At 37.3% G+C, this 20123-nt stretch overlaps 1 protein-coding gene across 2 annotated transcripts in view; it reads left to right on the top strand.

Moving 5' to 3' along the window:
* The window catches only part of mdga1 (MAM domain containing glycosylphosphatidylinositol anchor 1), a 175182-nt gene that overhangs the window by 75306 nt on the left and 79753 nt on the right, over positions 1-20123 (top strand). For both annotated transcript variants that reach the window (XM_016674831.1, XM_007559058.2), the window contains exon 4: positions 2892-3066. In XM_016674831.1, the coding sequence (XP_016530317.1) occupies positions 2892-3066 (175 nt within the window). The remainder of the gene's footprint in view (positions 1-2891; positions 3067-20123) is intronic.

The following is a 20123-nucleotide window of genomic DNA, read 5'->3' as shown; positions in this document are numbered from 1 at the left end:
GTTGTTTCATTTCTCCCTTCCAAAGTCCTTATCATATAATCATTTCATTAGAATTCAGTCAAAATGTTCAGCTCTGTTTCTAATCTCCCGTCATGGTTAACTTCAAAAACTGTCAACCATTTGCAAAATTGTCATTAATCTTTTACTTCTTCAATAAATGCTCATCACGCACTTTAGTATGCTTCCTTTCTGTGATTCTCACAAAAGTCTTTACTCCATACACATGCATGCATTCTAGCTGAAGTCACTAAACCATGAAGAGACAGGGTGCAGTTCATTGCTCACCTTGGCTGGCTGGATCAATGGCGGTGTGCCTCCTCCAAATCCCTCCCACAAACAGACCTGAACAAACAGACACAGAGCATTTACACAGGCACTGATAATCCGCTAATCCATATAACCTGCTTTCTAATCAACACACACCCCCTCTCCCCAACCCCATCCCCTAACACACACACACACACACACACAAATGCAAACCTACACTCTGGAGTGAATGTGTACACTGATACAGTGTACATATAGGAACACAGGCAGATGAGTGTGCATATAAGCAGGAAATGCACACTTCTACACACTAATGTTTGCATGCACAGAGGCACACACAACTGACTTTTCCCTATTATCCTCTCTGACCTCCTCTGAGGGGTATGGTTGATAGTCCCACGGAGGTTGATAACAGACAGAAGGGTTAATAGGGATTAATGGACTGCACACACACAGTTGTGTAGACACACACACAAGAGAGAATTCCTGCACTGATGAGTTTACAAGCTTTTGTACATCTTTGAAGCGTGTGTGCAAGTGTGTGTGAGGATGAGTTTGTGCGGTTGATTATTCGAAGGAACTTATCATGTAGCTGTCTGCTGCACGCTGTTCCCACTGCTTGATGAGATAATTGAAGCGTGAAAAATCCGTATAGAGGATGTCAAAACTCCTAATGGGCTGAAAAGCATGGACACCCTGAGCACAGCGCTTAGTGTCATACAGATCAGACAGATTTTATCACTAGAAGGCGGATAGCCCCATTTATAAACTTTGAACCATTTGCCAATTTAATGACCTGTTTAGGGATCGCTAGACTATCTAACTGTCTGTCTCAGTGTATTTACTCTTTAGCATTTTGCCATCTAATTATTCCGTCGTGAACAAGCTTTTCAACAGCTCATAAGTACATTTATGCAAGATTTATTACGGAAAATCCAGGGTGGCAATTATCTTTAATTTGAATCATCAAGCATGTGCCATGTTATCGTAGAGCCCTGCACTGGTTTCGTCCACACACAAAAAAAAAAAAAAAAAAAAAGAGAGAGAGCTTAGGCATTAGCTGCAAACCTACTTTTAAATATGACATATTTTTATTTTAATCATTACTTTTCATTGACCCAAAGAGAAGATTGTCAACCTGCAGATAGGGTTTTGGGTTTGTTGTTAATTTATTTTTATCTTGGTTCTTGTATTTGGTCATTCCTTTACTCCAATCTTTCTTTAAGCCCTTAATTTTTACCTGTACCTCGGACACAGTGTGGAAAATTCAGACAACACAAAGTTTGAGAACACCTATTTCATTCTTTTTCCTACTAATTCCAGTTTGGCCAACTCTTTCCTACTGTACATATCTTGTTTTGGTACCTTCTATTTTTACTCATCATAATTTCTTAGGGTTTGTCCTGCAGGTGCAAAGTCCGATGCTTTTCTGTCCAACTTTAACTTTGTTTTGTGTAATATTGGCTACATTCACTTCATCCTTGATTTAATCAAATCACCTCTTCTAACTTCAACCACCCCTACATTTAGATCCATGTCCCCCACATCCCTTTGTCGACCCTTCTTTGAAGTTTTACCCTCCTCATCAGCAAAGCAACCTTTCTGTGTCTTTTCCATTTTGTACTTTGCAGTCATTTCATCTGGAATGCTGTAGTTTTATGTTGTGAACATCCTGCTTATGCTGCACTTTTTATATTTGTGCAATAAACTGGATTTTGGCCTCTCTCTGTCTCTGCATTTAGGTAGCCCCTCAAGCACCATTTGTTGTTGTTTTTTTGACACCAGCTAGGAGCCAGATTTTAAAAGCAAAACAGAATAAAAAACTGGAAGGTTTGGACTAGCTGATCACTATTACCTTGCAATTACAGAGAAGAATATTTTGCAAACTTTGGATAGATTTTTACCTGACAAATAATCAAATGATCTTTCAATATTTTGAAAGAAAGCACACACAAAAAAAACGTCCTTCCAGCATTTCCAAGACACATCTGCTCTGCACATATACTGGTCTCAAATGTGAAACGGAATGGACCCGATGGGACTTTAAACCCCAACTCTCGCAGACAAACATCTTTTGTCCTTACCCCACTGCTTCCTACTTCCTTCTGCAGACTTTACGACTTGCTACAAAGCAGCATTTGCTCCCAGGGTCAACGATAGCAGGTGTTAAATCACAGCATCACAGAGGACACCTTGTATGGTATCTCCGAGATTCTGCCAGCTGTGACAAAATGGCTCAATTTGATGCTCTTAGAATGAGAGGTTGGCTTGACAAAAGCTAAAGGGCTTACATACAGCCTCGCTTGGCAGGCAGTCCGCACAAGGGAGGACGGACGCTGCAGTTTGAAAGAAGACGATGGTGAAACCACCAACGTATGATCAGATGTATTTGATGCTGCGTTTATAGTTATCAGTGGGCTTTTTTCAACCAGCTTCTCTTTTAGCTCGTCATTAGACTGTAGCGATGTTACTCTACTTGTTATGCTTTTGGTAATGGTGAAATGTTATTCATGACATAATTTGAATCAGACTTAAATGATTTTATCCTTCAAAATATGTCTCTCTCTCTCTCTAGCAACCTGTCTGTTCTCTCAATGTCGTCTCCCCTCCCCCTCTCTGTTCAGGTGCGGTGGACAAAGACGGCAGGCAGCGCTTCAGACAAGTTTCAGGAAACCTCCATCTACAACGAGACGCTGCGCATCGAGAACATCCAGCGGGTGCAGGGGGGCCGCTACTACTGCAAGGCCGACAACGGGGTGGGGGTGGCTGCCATCAAGTCCATCCGCGTAGATGTGCAGTGTAAGTGGGCAGAGAGAAAAGAGGAAAAGAGAACACTCCTTCCACTTTTAGGCCACAGCAGACTCTCACTGCAGCCATTCCCACATTAGAGAAGGTCGAGATGGGCAGAGATGGAAAGATAGCAGGAGGAAAGATGAAAGACTGATTGGATGGATGATGAGATTGCAGGTGGGAATGGTTTCCAAGAGTATCTGATGAATTACGGTTGAGAGGATGAAAAACATGCTAGGAGGATTCAGCGAGAAGGGTCGGTAGTTCAAATTAAGCTGAATCAGAAAATACTGTAAAACAAAAAGGCTCTATGCAATAAAACAACTGTTTTTTTTATTTTCCTAAATATTTTTCTCTATGTAATAATTAGCAAAAACAAAAAGCAAGGCTTACATTCCTATAAAAGCTTGTCCTTACAGTCAGTAGCACATACTATTCTAAAATTAAATATGAAAGTAATTATTTAGAGAAATTAAAGCAGAAGGAAATATTTGGCTGCACAAAAAGCAGTTCCTTCCTTTTTGTTTTGGAAGATATTCTCAAAATAAATTGGAAAAAAGAGTTGAAATAATAGAATCAGCAGCACCAAGCCATTGTTGTTGGATCTGTTGGCTTTCTGTTACTCTACTACACCTACCAGTAAATCATTTGAGAAATAGAAATAGAATTTCAACCAGAAATCATGACTGATCTAATTAATGATGTTTGAAGGTCTAAAATTTTGAATGTATTCATATTTTTTACAAATGCTCTACTTCACCAATACAAGTCAAAAGAAACAAAGACACCTTTCATCAGATACTTTTGGGGAAAAAAGTGAAGCCTGTTGGACCTAAAGTGAGTTTTATAACAGTTAGTCCAGGTGGCACGGGCTCCCTAACTCAATGTTTCTTACCCAGTTTCTGTCCTAAATGAATGGGAGCGAGACGACAGTGAACCACTTGATTTGTCAGAGGTTTGAACTGAAACACTCTGTGTCAAATATCGTCACAGCCAAATTGAAATTTAGAATGTAAATCAACAATCGGATAACAATTTACAAATAGCTTCCCATTTTCAGCCCCTCTCTGACTCGCTTTTTTGTTCTGGAGGTCTACATCGGCCCTGTTGTTTATGCAACAAAGGATACCAGATTTAATTGCAAAGCTCTGTTATACTGATAACAGTAAATTTTCAGGGTGCGGCTCTGTGTTGAAGAGTTTTACCCTGTTAGCACACTACTCTGAGACTCACTGCATTTTCAGAATTTCTAATTAAAACTAAGTAAACTGCTGAAATAAAGGAAGCTGTAACATGATTTACAGGTCTCTTTTAATTATCTGGTAGTCAAGTATCTTTTTTTTTTTTTAATGCTTAAAGGAGGACAGAATCATCGTCCTGTCATTTATCAAAAAAAGAAAGAAAACTCCATTAAGGATCACCTCTTCTGTTCTGGCATTTGGCCAGCAAATCAAACAGCTTTCACATTGTTGAACAAGCGACAGCTGGGAAGCGGCATTGTGTTGTAGGGGTCCCGTGCTGCTGCTTGTTTCACTGCCCCACTGTCCCAGTGAGTCAGGGGCCAGGTCACGGTCGAAGGTTGCTTAACACAACACTCTGTACATCCATGCAACATGCTTCTGAAGCCCTAAGATCCTCACTCATGTGTTAAATCTATTGTTGTTGTTTTTTTTTTTTCCTTTGCTGATTCAATCACCTTAATGGCAGATTTATAGACTCATAGAAAAACATCCCTTTTACTGAGGGCGTTGCAAAATTTAACACCAATTACTTTCTTGTCACTGAACTCATTTTTGTTGGCTTTGGGTAAGGTGCAGTGCAAAGGAGTGAACCATTTCACATGCACCACAGGAACACACACACACACACGCACGCACGCACGCATGCACGCACGCACGTTTGTGCCATGCTTGTCCCTTTGAGATTCATCATTTAGCCCTGGCCCTCCCTTTGCCTTTTAACAAGGCTTTCCCTCCCTTCTTCTCCCACTTCTTCTTTCTGCTGATAGTGTTAGTCCTCCCCAGGAGTTAGCTCTGTCCTTGCTGGGGAGCTGGTGATTGCAGGGGGGCCTAGCAAGTAAACAGGTTGCGTTGTGAGTGTAGTTGTGACAGGGGCTCTGTGAAGCTAACCAGCTCTGACGGTCAATGCTTGTTCAATTCCCTGTCCCCCATGCTGTGTTAGACCCAGTGGCGATCATCTGTGCACGCTTCACCGAGCATCTTTAGTGCTAGGACGATGTAACAATTAGCCAAGGCTTCCAGAGAAACACGGGGAATGAGAGAGACGAACGTGGAGGGCAAGAAAGATTAAGAAGTGAGGATGTAACAGCAAGGTTAGCTGGCCAGAAATATCGACAAAGACAACTATTTAACGTCGATGCTTCTCCAATACCTTGATTTTTGACAAAAAAATGATTGAAGTATGTTTGATGGTAAGAAAAATAATGGTTAACTTACTAGTATTTTAAAGATTTTATGCATTGTGCTTATCAATTGATAAATGTCAATCATTCCACACCAGTTCTAATTTTGGATGTAACTAAACAATGTCACTTGAGAAAATTGCTTTCCTCAACCATTTTTGAAGTCACTTCAGTGACTGCTTGCTTAAGAAAAATCCTCCACATTGTTGCTGCCAAAAAAGTCATTTTTGGATGGAGCCAATAACAACAAAAGCAGTTTGTGTTAAACTCCAAATCCCCAAAGCAACTTGGAAAAATAAAAATCTGAGACATCACATCACAGATGAAATCTTAGTTTTTCTACCAAACTGCCACGAAAATGAGAAAAATAATGTAATTTTCAAAAAGATAAATAGAACTATACTTTGAGGTGAAATACAAAAGGTTGGGTTAACGGCGATACGCAGTCGGTAGTGATGTGCAGATCAAACTCTTGTCACCCTTAGAGCAGTGACATTTCCGTAAAGCACAAACCATAACCAGCTGAAGGACAAAATCAACTGAAAATTGTACTCTGGAGTTTGCTACAACAAAGCAAGGGAAAAAAAATATGGCGAAGCAGAAAAAGTCACAAATGGAGTCAAATCAACAAATAAAAATCGTTAAAAACAAGAAAAATCAAAGCAATAGAGTTTCAGGTGGGATAGTAGATACATTATGTTTCCTAAATGAAATAGACCTAAAGGGCAGGACATGCTGTTACTCATACAGAGCACAGCAAGACATTTAAATGTCCTATTTCCATCAAAGTTTATCCATTTTATCACTTCATTCTTAATTTCTATCACATGCTAATCTACTTCCTCCCTTTTTTCCTCTATGAAACATACCAGTGGTTGGAAAGAGAATCAACTGAATCATTTCAAGGTTTTACATAATTTTGTGCACAGACTGACCAACTTTAATGTAGAGTGGTTCCAATGAAAAAAAAAAGAAGCTGTACAAGTACATGCAGGTGAATGTGATTAAAGGAGTAGTGAATAGGCATAAAGTGATTCAAGTTATACATCTCAACAGTCCTGGGGATCAGCCTTGGGTTTTAATAGAGTAGGAAGGTAAACAGTAGGTAGTAAATAAATAGCATCCATCCATCCATCCATCCATCCATCCATCCATCCATCCATCCATCCATCCATCCATCCATCCATCCATCCATCCATCCATCCATCCATCTTTCTTTCTTGTCCCTTAGTGGGGTCAGGAGGTGCTGGTGCCTATCTCCAGCTAACGTTCCGGGCGAGAGGCGGGGTCACCCCGGACAGGTCATCAGTCTGTCGCACAGCAATACCCATTTTCTCTAAAAATTTCTAATTTCTTAAATTATTTAGGGACTCTAACACAGAACTAACATTTTATTTTCAGAAGGAAACAAAATCCTTAAATATATAAAAAAATATAAATGGTGATACCATCTACAGTAAGTCATACTACTCTAATGCAATTGAACACTGAATACCACTACTTTGATTCATTACACAGTCCTCAAACTGGGAGTACATAAAGAGTTACTCCACATTATCCACTTCATTTACTTACGTTTACACCTGAGTTATATTTAGTACCACATGCAAACACACATTTTTTGGGTCTTAATTATAGTTCTAAATAATAACAGTTATTTAGAAGAAACTTGTATTTACAATAATAACCTGGTGGCAGGGAAGACCACATAGGCAGGTGAAGCAGCACATTTTCACAGTAAACAACTGTTGAGGTCATTAAACAATAAAACCAATACGGCGCCAAAGCCATAGGATAAAACTCACATTAAATATTTAGTTGAAAAAATTGCAGCTTTCAGACAACATGTACTTCAAAATATCTTTAGAAATTTCTATTGCAAAATGTAAAACAGAAAACAATGTGGCAGCAGTTTTAGAGTCAACCAGCACTTATGAACTACCAACACGGTGATGTTAGAAACCATAAATATAAGCAATTGGCACACTGTCAGTAATTTATTCCATGTTAAGCTTGTATGAGTTAAAACTATCAATATCAGGTGTGTGCAACTTGTGTATAGTATGCACACTGGTTGTTCTGTGATGAAAAGTAAGCTCACTGCAAGCAACAACACACAATCTGAAAGCCAGCTGAAATTTAGTACAAAGCAGTATTTTTTTTTCTTTTGTTTACCTCTAAAAACAGAACAAGATTTTTTTTAAATTGATTTGTTATTTTAGCTTGACAAAATCTATTTTTTGACCAGACACACTCATAACTTGAATCCATTTACAATTGTACTCAAATACACAAGGCCAAAAGCACACACTCTCACACTTTGAAGTGTGATAGTGAGATGTACTACAGGGAAGAAAAAGGAAGTGAGAAAGCGAATGATAGGTGGAAACTGAAAAGACAGCAGGGAAATGAGTGAAGGCTTTCTGGACTGAAGCAAAGTATTCAATATCCTTCTTTGAATGAAACATATACAGAACAAAGGCCACCACTATAATTTTGTACATATATAAAACTGACACCGTCTCATCAATCTGTTCATTTTTGCTTCTTGTCCTTCACACCGCCATTGATATTATCAGTATTTTTACATAACACGTTTAGAATTACTTTCTTTTCCACACTATCTTTAATTTTCATACTTTGAGCACATTGTTTGAATTGATATTTGTTTTTTTGTTTTTGTGAGAGAGTTAAATTTTTGCCCACACTCTACCAGAAAATACTAAGAAACTGTCTTCACCGATGATTTTCCTCTCAACACTCCACCCACACGTCAACCATTGCCACAGAAGGCCTTCTGTGTGACAACGCTGACCAATGACCTGGCACTCTAACCACTGGGACAGTGGGACAGTGAGCAGGCGGGGTTTAACTTTGAGTAGCCTCTACTGATGGGATGGACTTGGTTCAGAAACCCAACCAATGATCCATGGTGGAGATCATGAAAACAAAGGATCAAACCATAAACATGTTAGTTTGTCACTGTGGATTTAACGTCAGAACAAGGTAAGTGGGGGAAATACTGATGATGATTAACCTCCTGTGACCTTCTGGGATGAGGATAAGGGTCTTGGTGAATTTGTTAAATGAGAGTTTTTCTTGGTTATTTTAAGCTTAATTTTAAACAGCTGTGTTTGGAATTTATGTTTTAGTTTTTATCTAACTTTTTAGCTGCTTTAAGACACTTTAACTCCAAAAGACCTTTTCTTTAGTCTAGATATTTACTGTTTATGCTAAGGATAACAAGCCAAAAGTATTTAATCCAGGTCAGCTCATTGTACATATACAGTGTGCATCTCTTTAGATGGCTACTTCATTTCTATCAAGTTTCTTAAACCATGTTTGTGTGGTCATTTGGATTATTTCTCTTAGATCCATGTCTGTCTTTTCCCGATGGTTTATTGTTCTTTTTGAGTTTTAGTCCAGGCCCTCTTGTGTTAATTTGCCTCCCTCACTTGGTTCCCATGTGTTCTTCCAGTCACATCTGTTTGGGTTTAACTGTGTATGTATTTTGAGCTTTTCCATTCCAGTTTCTTCTGTGCCCATTATTCTTTATTTCTTAAGTACCTTACTCAGATTCTTGTCCAGCTGCTGTACATTCATTGATTGTACTCATGTGTATATCATATTTCTAAGATGTGTAAGCTCCGTAGCTTCATTCGCTTGCAATGGATTGGTGACATGTAAAGGGTGTACCCCCCTCTTTCACCCATTGACCGCTGAAGATAGCCGCCAGCACACCTTGCAACCCCAATAGGGATAAGTGTATAAGATGATGGATGGATAGATGGATGGATGGATGGATGGATGGATGGATGGATGGATGGATGGATGGATGGATGGATGGATGGATGGAATTTCATTCACTTATTGCTGGATTCTTCCACTAAACTATTTCTTTAGGGTGCTGTGTGGCTCATTTGGTAAAGCACTTCCACCATGTGCTGAGGCTGCACATGATTTTGTTGTCATCTGTAAAATGACAATTTTACCTTTCCACTAATTGGTGGTAGAAAGGTAATCCAGTGGTGCTCCGTTTGATTGCAGTCAGGACGGTGATCAAATTACACTGACTTTATTGTGTTTAACAAACCAATTTGGGATTAAGTTATTGTTGTTGCATTATCCTAGTGAAAGTAGAATAATACTCAGACTGTGGCATTTAAAGAATGCTAAATTGCTACTGAGGGGCCTAAAGTGTGCCAAAAAAAATACTCCCCAAGCTCTTAACGATCACCATCAGCCTCAGCTGTTAATAAAAGGCAAAATGGATCTTTGTTCCCATTGCAGAACTGTTGCTTTATCAACCGTCTCAGCAGTCATGCAAGTACCACAAAACTGTGTTATTGCTAGCTGAATACGCTCACATTTTTACACCCTTAAATACCAGGCTAGGTGGTATTTAGGTCACTCTTCACAGGCCAGAAACACGTCTTTGGTCACAGTGCTTTGTGCTTCAGCGACATGTGGGTTCCAGCTGAAGCAAGATAAATTGGCAGTGACTGCTGATGGTAGATGGGGGGGAAAAATGTTTACTTGTTTACAGAGGAGGAAAGAGAACAGCATCTTAGATAGCAAGAGAAACAGAGGGGCAGAAGAAGGTAGTTTAAAAGAAGCTTTGACCTTTTAGTGGGATTGAGGTTGAAGCCACAGGGTGAGTCGTTGGGTCACCAGTCTGCTGTCTGAGTCACACAGTGTTGCAAAAGCTCACACAAACTTTCTGCCCTTCTGATCTTCTTCCTCACATTTCTCTCAGACTTTCTCTTCTTGTCCACGGCACACTGTAGCTTACTCCTCTCTCTGTGTTATTAATGCCACCTCTTTTAGTATTTCTGTTTGTGCATGCTTCTATATAATTTCTATGGTTCTGTTTGTGTTCTCTCGCTGTTGCTCACAGCTTCTGTAGGATTTATGTCTCTTCCTTGCTTTTGACAGTTTCATCTCCTGTCTGCTTTTCTTATTCTTTATGTCACTGAAAAGAAGGGATGTTTCCCCATGTTGGACTGTTATTGAAGGAGCACACATATGATACATCTTTTATATGGTTGTTTATTGTTTGTTATTCTCACCTCACTGCTCCACACTTTGGTTTGATTGGTTTGGTCTAAAACACTGGAAACAGCTTAAAACCTTATACCAATTAATCCTATTTCGAATGGATTACTTTGGGAAAAATCACAACAGGAAAAAATAGTTTGGCTTTAGTTATGTCAGTGATATATCAAAAAGATGTTTTCATGTCAATATGTGATAAATACAATAACCAGTTGCTTGCTTATTATGTCAGTGCAGTGATAACATGTAAAAACCCCAACTATTTGTCATTTTCTTTGTCTTTCTTTGTCCACTAGGGAAGTCAGCTGGATACAGTGTTATCCATTCATGTGGGGGGCTGGTGCCTATCTCCTGCAGTCATTGGGCGAGTGGCAGGGGACATCTAAGATAGTAACCAATCCATCGCAGATCGACACAGAGACACACAGGACAACCATCTACACACACATACGCTAATGCTTAAGTGCAATTTAGAGAGACAGTCATGTTTTTAGGGAAACCGTCACGTTCTTGAATTGTGGAAGGAAGCCTGAGTACCCAGAGAGAACCCATGCATGTGTACAGAGAAGATGTGAACTTTATGAGGAAAGGCTGGGATTCAAACCCAGAACCTTCTGGCTGCAAGGCTACAGTGCTACCAGTTTTGCCTCTATGCAGCCCGAGATGAAAACAGATACATATATGTGATCATTTGGAAAGTGGAAACGCTGAAAACTTACTTATTAAATTATATTTTCTGTTTGACTGTCCAGTGTTTGTAACACTGGCCAGTCAACTAAAGGCTACAACTAAAGGCAACAAACCAAATTGATTGTAAAAATGCCCTACCTAATAGTTGGTGCTTTGTATTGTAGCTCAGTGAGTTTATGCTTAAAATGTCTTTTTCAAAGTATGTTGAATTGCTGCTTGTTATTTTCAAAAGGTACTCTTAGTCTAACAAACCTAACACGCATTCTAACTTTTTTACATGGTTTTTGCCTACATGAATATGTGAAATGAAGAATACCACATTGTTAGCAAAAGGTGTATGAAGGTGTTTTGATTTTTTTTCTGCAGCAGCAGTCACTTGTAGTCATAAAGGACAATGCTAATAGCCTGGTGTAAATTCCAACACTGGGACAACTCCTTCAGATGACCCCCATGCTGTTTATTTACATTTTAATTCATTAGTAAATGTGAATGATCAGTTCTTTGGCAAATTACACAACATATCAACTTTAATTAGGCAGTCCCTCCACTGCCTAATCGGGTCATCTTTCATTAGTTGGGGCCTGTGCATCTACTTCTACATCCATTCTGTGTCCTCCTTTAAGTCTGCATTAATTTCCGTGGTATTCTGAGTGCTTCTGCAATACTTGCACTTGTCACGGTGACCGCAGGAACACAGCTGTGTTTACCTCCGTATTTGTGTCCAGAGGTAAACACAGAGTGCCCCCTCTTTCCCCTTTCAATGACTTTAAACCATGGTTATCTATTTCAAATTGTTATATACATTTTTTTTTCAAAACAGACTGTTGAACAAGTACCAGAATTAAAAGCTGTGGCAATGAAAACTCAAAACATTACGAGAGATAAAAAGTGATGAGATCAGGACTAGGATCAGCAGCCAAACTACAATGACAAATCAGTCACAACCACAAAGACAAATCCAAAACTATTTCAGCAAAATAAATACATTTACTTAACTTTAATTGATATGTGAATATTGTCCTATCTAGTCAAGAGAAAATAAAATCCAACAGTATGAATAGTGAAAAAATTAGATGTTAAATATTAAGAAGGCTGATTTGACAGGTTGGTTGAAATACTCACACCACACCAGATGCATGCTTTACAAAGAGAAGCTATAAAAAGGAGCAAATAAATTCCTGAGTGGCAGATCTTATGGCAAAAATTCGTAGTTGGTGCAGGTGGAAGGGCAGCATTAACTCAAATTACCAGTTGCTACAAACATACAAAAGAGCCTTTCTGACCAGGCAGCAAGTCAAACCTTAAAAACATAAGATGATAGCCACTTCTATGGATGGTAGTTGAGGACAAACAATGGGCAACTTTAAAACAGATCATAATTATCCAAGATATCTGTGCTAAAATTCTATAATGTTTCAAATATGATCTCACCAAATATTGCTTTTCACTCATTAGCAAATTGCTAATTGATTGAAGGGAATGTGGTTGAATATCAGGCATCTTAGTCCGATATCATATTTTAGTATCTTTAAGATAAATCTCAATCCTCCACATTCCCTGCAGTGAAATTTGCAAATGAAATGGATTCACAGGATGAAGTAATAAAATACTGACCCATTCCTTTTAAGGTCTTGTGAGTTTTGTAACTGAATGTGATTTTTATCACCTCATATTTTACTGCTTTATCATCAAAAATACATCTTTCAACCAATCAAACGTATATATGCAATATCAAAAGAGTGGGTTCTACTTTGATCTTGGCTTGTTCTTCTATGTGTTTTTGGAACCAAAAGAGCTGCTCTCTCTATGTTTCTGAAAATGTTGAATTATACATTTTGAGTATCACTGAGAGTTAGTGTATGTGCTTCTAAAAGGCAGCTTTAAGCTCTGGCAGCTATTGTTGTGTCAAAGGCATTTGTCTTATATTTGTTTTAATCAAAGCTACTTTTAGTCCAGAGGTGCATCTATGTCTACAAGAATGGGAATGTATAAAAAGGTGAAGGAGCTATTGTTATGCAGCTCATGGACACTTTATTGTGATCAAGTTCATCTTTCTGATATTTGAATTCTTTTAGGTAGAGTTAAAGGAGAAGAATATTACTTCCTTCCAACACTCGGCTCTAAGGTACCTTTCATATCATCTTAATGAAAATACTAATCTTAGCTCATTGTTGAGGTGATCGCCCCTCGTGTCATCATTATCCAATGAAACACAGACAAAATTATGTCTGTTATGTCTGAATGATGTTTTTTAATCTTATGTTGTGTTCTGTAAAAATACATCACCTGATTGCTCTCATTGATAATAGTTGGGGTTTGATTAATCTAAAAAATAAAAAATAAAAATTCTAATTCTGTATATTTAGCTCCCACAAATGCATTTTAATGTTGATGTTCATATGTAACAAACTAAAAAACATAAATGAGCCTCTTTTTATATATGATGGCCAAATGGTAATTTCACAAATTCCTGTCTTGATCAGCCCAGAAAAATGTCATTTGCTCGATAACCAGTTCCTTTCTGTTCTCATGAAATGCTGAGTATGTGCAAAGCCATTGATTATTATTGATTATTATGATTATTTGCACAATTTATGTGAGAAATTTGTAAGGCTAAAACAATGTATGGAAAAGTTTTAAACCAGTTTCTCCTTATTGACTTTCTATTTTTTTTAAAAACTATGCTCACCATATCATACTATGTTTATGTATAAAGCTCTTTAAAGAAAAAAAAAAAAAACAACAACACGAGATTGACCAAATTGCTTCACAAATGAAAAAACAAGGCAGAGATAAAAAAAAATTAAAAATATAATTTTAAATTATACAAACAAAATGCAAGACAATTTTTAGAGTAAGGGTAACGGACAGTTTCAGACTCTTACAATTTTTTAAAAGCCAGTTTAAATCTAATTTGTTTCAGTTTATATTTAAAAGCATCAACTGGAGGAATGTGTCTCATTCCAGAGCGTTGGAGGCATCACAAAAAATTTACAACCTGCTCTGAATTTGTCAGTCATGATGTTTGTTACTTTCCCACAATACCTTTAGTAAAGGTGAACGGAAAACTTTGCTCTGACCATCCGGATTTCTGATTAATAAAAAATAAGCAAACAACAGAAAAGCAAGAACACAGATATGAAGTGAATAAAGGTTGCTGAACAACCTGAAATAGCCTTTAAATGCAATACAAAGTACTTCATGCATTCTGCAAGTGTGTGTCAAGTCATTAATTATTTCACATTAGGCCAATTTATTAGGCACTTTGATATGGTCACCATCTGAAAGTTATTAACCTTGGAATTATTTATAGTTCTGTAAAGGCCAAGACATCTCTATCCTGGGTAAAAGCTTAACAAGATCATTGTTATGAAAATTATCTCTAAATTTGCACATATGGAGTGGGCAGAGATATTTTAACCCTGACACCATGCAATGCACTGGCAAAGATAAAATCACGTTCTTTAATGGCCTCAAATGGCTCATTGTGCAAATAATATTCAATGCTTCTTTGACTCTCCTCTCTTTATTTATTTGTTCCTTCTTTGTTTGTTCCTACATTTCTTTGTTCTTTCTCTCTGCTTCTTTCATTCTTTCTCTCCTTCCTTTCTCTATGCTTCTTTATATTCTCTCCATGTTTCTTTCTTTCCTTACTTTGTTTTAGACTATTTCGAGCTTGTGTAAATAACCAAGTATATTGTCACTGACATGGTAACGGCAGCACTGAGATATTGTAAAACTGGTAACATGTCGGGTAGTCTAAATTTCACGTCATTTTTTTTTTTTTATTACAACAAATACCTTGAAGAAATATTTTGCAGAGCCTTTATAAAATGTTAAATATAACAGGACTACATCACAATAAATATTTGATAGCCGTTGTTTTGTTCCAGAATAATTTTTGTGACATCCTTGAAGTAGTCAGCCCAAAACAAACATTCATGTATTTGCTTAAAAATATATTAGATAATATTATGTTACATGTTTTCGTCTCAAATAAACTCAAGCAACATTTATATGGGCACTAATTGCAGTTTTAACTAATATGTCTTTTAATAAATAGAGCTGAAAGACAAATGTCTCCTTTCAGATTATTGAAAATGCTATTTGTGTTGCTCTTCAGTCCCCTGTTAGTCTTCTAAAGAGACTCTTATGTCTTAGACCTGTTACTAATGGATCTCTATGCCTCACAGAGCTACCATGGTATAATTATTATTTTTTACTTCCTAACTCATAAGCATTCAGCTGGAGAGGAAGATGATCTGATTGAGTCTTTAGTTTTGCCTTGCAGTGAAAAGCATATTTTACTCTCTGACACATGCATTCCTAGACAAGTGTATTAGTGTCACCTTGATGGAGGAACATAGAGGAATATCAAAGAAGTCACCACTACAGATAATGGCTTCTCTGTGTTCAGGAGAGCGCGGATCAACCAAACAGGGAAAAGCACTTAAACGTCTCTCACAATTCATCTGATCAACAAGGAAAGCAACGTTTTTAAAAGTGTTCTCCCCAGTTAAAAAGTCTTACACACCTCAGGATGTATTAGGATCTTTTTTTTTTTTTTTTTCCTGCACAGCATAAGTACTTGCTGTTTTGTCAGGTTACATAGAGCAATATCCACATTTAAAAGTAAAGACTCTGCATTTCCCATAAAGCAGCATTTAACTTACATTCTTGTGTAAAACATCTCAAAAAGATCGAAGACAAAAGAAGCCTGTGCTGCTCAATAATATATTGGCCACAAGGATTCGCCTTGTGGCAGTGCTTCGTCTAGTAAGTTGTACCTAAAGTGAAGTAATATGGCACCACAGTTTTGTAGCAGATAAATACAACTATTATACTTTGCAAAATAGTTTAGAAATGTTGAAAAACCAATTAACTATCAAAGGCAAATTCTTGAAGCAATTTGTGGATGCTGCTTGTTCACAACCTAGTGTAACAGTGAATCTAGATTTAAAGGTAGATCTGCTTCTAAACTAGCTTTAATAAGCAAATAACATCTCTATGAGCTGATACAGTTTGCCCAGATGTACTTTAGTCATGGACACATTTTGGGGAAAACATATGTCCACATGGTAGTTGTTAGATAATAGTAGTGCAGATTCTAATGACTACATTATTCATCAATCCACAATTTATTCACCACAATAGAAGATATTTTAATATATATCAAATTTATATTTATGACTTATGCATAATTAAACAGAATAAAAAAAATAAGATGTTGACTAAACTTTTATTATGAGGTACATTGTCAAAAAAGCGATTGGTGCAAGGATGTATATAGCCTTGCATTTTAAAGAAACCATAAAATATGACCTGGCAAGATCAAGTAGATGCACCTTTATATCATTAGTGGGGGAGCATTGTAAAATAGATTCTTTTCACCTTTACATCATTCTATCATGGTTTTGCATTATCAAAACCATGCCTGGTGTGTTGCTTAGATTGTTTTATTAAACATATATGAAAAATCATTGAATCTCCAGTGGCAGCCATTTGGCAGTTCCTAAATTCCTGCTCACACAAATCACCACCTGGTTACACAAAACTCCTCCTCTGAGCTGCAGTCCTCAGCCAAGCTGCCATCTCACAGAGCACCTTCAGACTAGTGGCAGCAGCAATTAGCAAACACCTGGTGGAACAGTGCTTCTGCTGAGCTTATCAATCCAATGCTCTTGAGAATAGTTGTAAACACCCGTATAGGGAAACTTTGTGTTAACGTGCTGAAGGCAGACAGTTGGAAAGAGCAGGAGGTCCATCCATCGTCTTCTGCATAATGAAGATTTATGGTCATGAAGATAAGATGCAGTAAGGAAAGCTTGGCATCTTTCTTCTAAGCAACAGTCCTGCTCACTCAAGAAGGGATAAAGTCTCCTCCAGCAAGTACTGAATCTGCATCAAGACATACTCTTGGTGGCGTTTACCCTGTAAATTTTCCAGGAAGAGCTGTAAAACAGCCAAACGTGTCAACTGACTCTGTTTTACAGCAGATGAGCATCAGTTTTTCCAAACCTACTTCACTCCATCTCTGACCCAGTGTGCATTCTTCCTAATGAGGAAACTAATTTTAACCTCTTGGATCCAAGATCTTGTTCCTTTTACACAATCCTTACTTTATGTTCATCAGTAATAGCTGGAACGAAGCTAGACCAAAGAAGTGAGAGCTTTATCATCCAGTTCTGCTCCTTCACAACAATGAATCAAGGAAACGCCCTCGTCAATGCAAACAAAGCATTAATCATTATGATTATTTATGATTTATTCTCCATTTTTAGGAAGCTCCAGTTCTCAACTGGAGAATCCCCCAGCTGAGATTGTCATTTACAAGTCAGTCACATAATGAAATTACAGGAAATACTGGAACTCAGACAAAACAGCAAGCCAACAAAGCTAGTTTTACAGAGCTGTGGATGTCCTTACACATCTGTGAAAAGGACAGTAGGAATCCAAACAGAAACAAAGACATAATAGATAAACTGGAAAATGAAGCTAAATAGAAATAAATGAATATAAAAGTACTGAAATATTAGGCCGCGGCTGATTTTCTATTCCCTTTGTCTTCGTTGCATTTTATTGATTTACTCTTAACTTGCTGGTGTGCACTGTTTGAAAAACAGCTCTTGACACAAAGGCAGACCCTGCTCTAATTAACATTGTATTAATTCTATGTTCAATAGCAAAGCTTAAAATGTAACTTTAATGTTTAGTATGTTTACTAAGGAATAGAGTTTGTATCCAGTAAAAGTCTAAAATGAGAAAAATTAATTCCTAACATGCACTGAATTGTTAATCTTTGCCGCTGCTAGTTCAAAATATCAGTACAAGTATGCTTTAATGTAAATTGTCTCAATCAGTCAAGTATTTATTTATTGAGATATTTTTCCTTTCAATATGGCAGGTGTAGATTTTAAATGATTTTATTCAAATAAATGTTTCTATTTGAATGCTGTCAAAAATTATATTAAAAGAACATTGTTCCCTTTTTCAATCATAATTAAAAAACCTGTTTTTACGGCAGTCAAAACCTTTTTACAACTGCATGTTGGTTTGACAATTTCTCTTTGATTATGGCTCCAAATTCTTTGAGATTCGTTTGTTTTGCTTGGTTATTTTATTTAAATATGTACAAAAATACTTACAGCATATTTCAAAATGTTTATTTTACACATTTGAGGTTGGAAGGTCTTCCTGTAGATAATCTTTAGTTCCCTCTGCAGATTTTCAATCAGATTCAAGTTGACAGTCTGACTCCATAATGCTAGTATTGCTTTTGTGAACTCATGCTTGTAAAACTAAAGATTCCTGTTTGAAATGTGAAATTATTAGACTCAATATTTTACATTAACTGGGTTTTGCTGATTGAAGAGTAGAGTCTCATCATATTATTCACAAGTTTCACTGTGGCAATAACTCCAGACTTAAGAGTAAAATTTCCTATTGCCATTTTTAGTCTTTGACAGGTAATTAATACTGAATGCAGCCAGTATTATTCAGGTCATTTTACCACAGCCTGATTAGAGGTCCCCAATTAGTGTGATATGAGATGTTTTGCTAGCAAATAAGCTGTTGTCAAGCCATATGGACGAGCAGATGGGGGGATGAACCCAAACAACAATCAGCCTGCAATTTCTTCCAAAGCATATGCCTAATATGACAAAACACAATTGCACAAGCATAATGGAGTTTCATTTATTCAAATTTCAGGCTCTATCAAATTTCACAGTTAGCGTGCTCCAACAGCTTTTCTTGATGGTACTTTTTATAGTTATTGTAATAACAGTAATTCAGATGTCTTAAATAAGTTTTTTTTTCCCTTTTCATTTCAGAAAACATTAAATGTTGAGTTGCACAACTTCCACTGTACCAACAGCAAAGCCAACAATATGTTTCATTTGAGATTTCATTCAAAGGCAAATCAATGTGTCTGCCTCTGCAATTATCAGTTAATACATGACAAAATTTCTAACGGAAAAAAAAAGGAAGATTATGGAATAGAATAGGCAGGTTACACATACATCTACAGGAATACACTGACATTCCCACTTTTGTCCTTTTCAAGTAGTGTGTGAGGTGTCAATGATTGCAATTAGCACAAAAAATAAAATTACATGTCATGGTCAGCTGGTTATATTTAAGCTAACACTGGGAGAGACACAGATCTGACTGTGAAGACCACTGGAGTTAATATGATTCAATCTCTGTGACAGGTTGACAAAGTAGCAACTAGAGGTTGTTATCTGATTGTTGCATTAAGAAGCAGTTGAACAACTGTGGCTACTAAAGTTGCTGGTAACTGTTTAAAAGCTTATAACGAAACTTTTTTAAAACAGAATTTTGAACTGCATCTCTGTTATTTATGACCTGTCATAAAGACACCACTTGTTCTCACTGTTTTAGGGGAATCCTTAAATATATTTAATACTTCACTTTAACGTTAGATTGTATGCTTGCCAAATTCCAAATTTTTTATGTGTAAATTTTAGCCAAAGTCCAAATAATGACCTTCACAAGGCCAGGAGAGGCCAGTTTATATATTTACAAGAGCATCCGCTTCCATAGATGAAAATATAAAAAAAATGGGAGTGGTTTAAAAACATTTTTTTTACAGTATTTTGAAAATGTTCAATATTAGAGTACTAAGAGGAGATCCATGAAGCGAAAGGACATCACAAGAGATTTCATAGAAAAGGGGCTACTGTGGTTTGGTGTGGAGTTTATATAAAAAAAAAAAATTCCCCTCTCACCCTCCGCGGGTGGTCTCTTTCATCCTCTGAGCTCGGGTCCTCTACCAGAGGCCTGGGAGCTTGAGGGTTCTGCGCAGTATCTTGGCTGTGCCTAGAACTGCACATTTCTGGACTGAGATGTCTGATGTTGTTCCTGGGATCTGTTTGAG

This window comes from Poecilia formosa, unplaced genomic scaffold, assembly GCF_000485575.1.
Source record: "Poecilia formosa unplaced genomic scaffold, Poecilia_formosa-5.1.2 Scaffold102, whole genome shotgun sequence".
Taxonomy (NCBI): domain Eukaryota; kingdom Metazoa; phylum Chordata; class Actinopteri; order Cyprinodontiformes; family Poeciliidae; genus Poecilia; species Poecilia formosa.
This window is presented reverse-complemented; position numbering and strand designations above follow the sequence as displayed.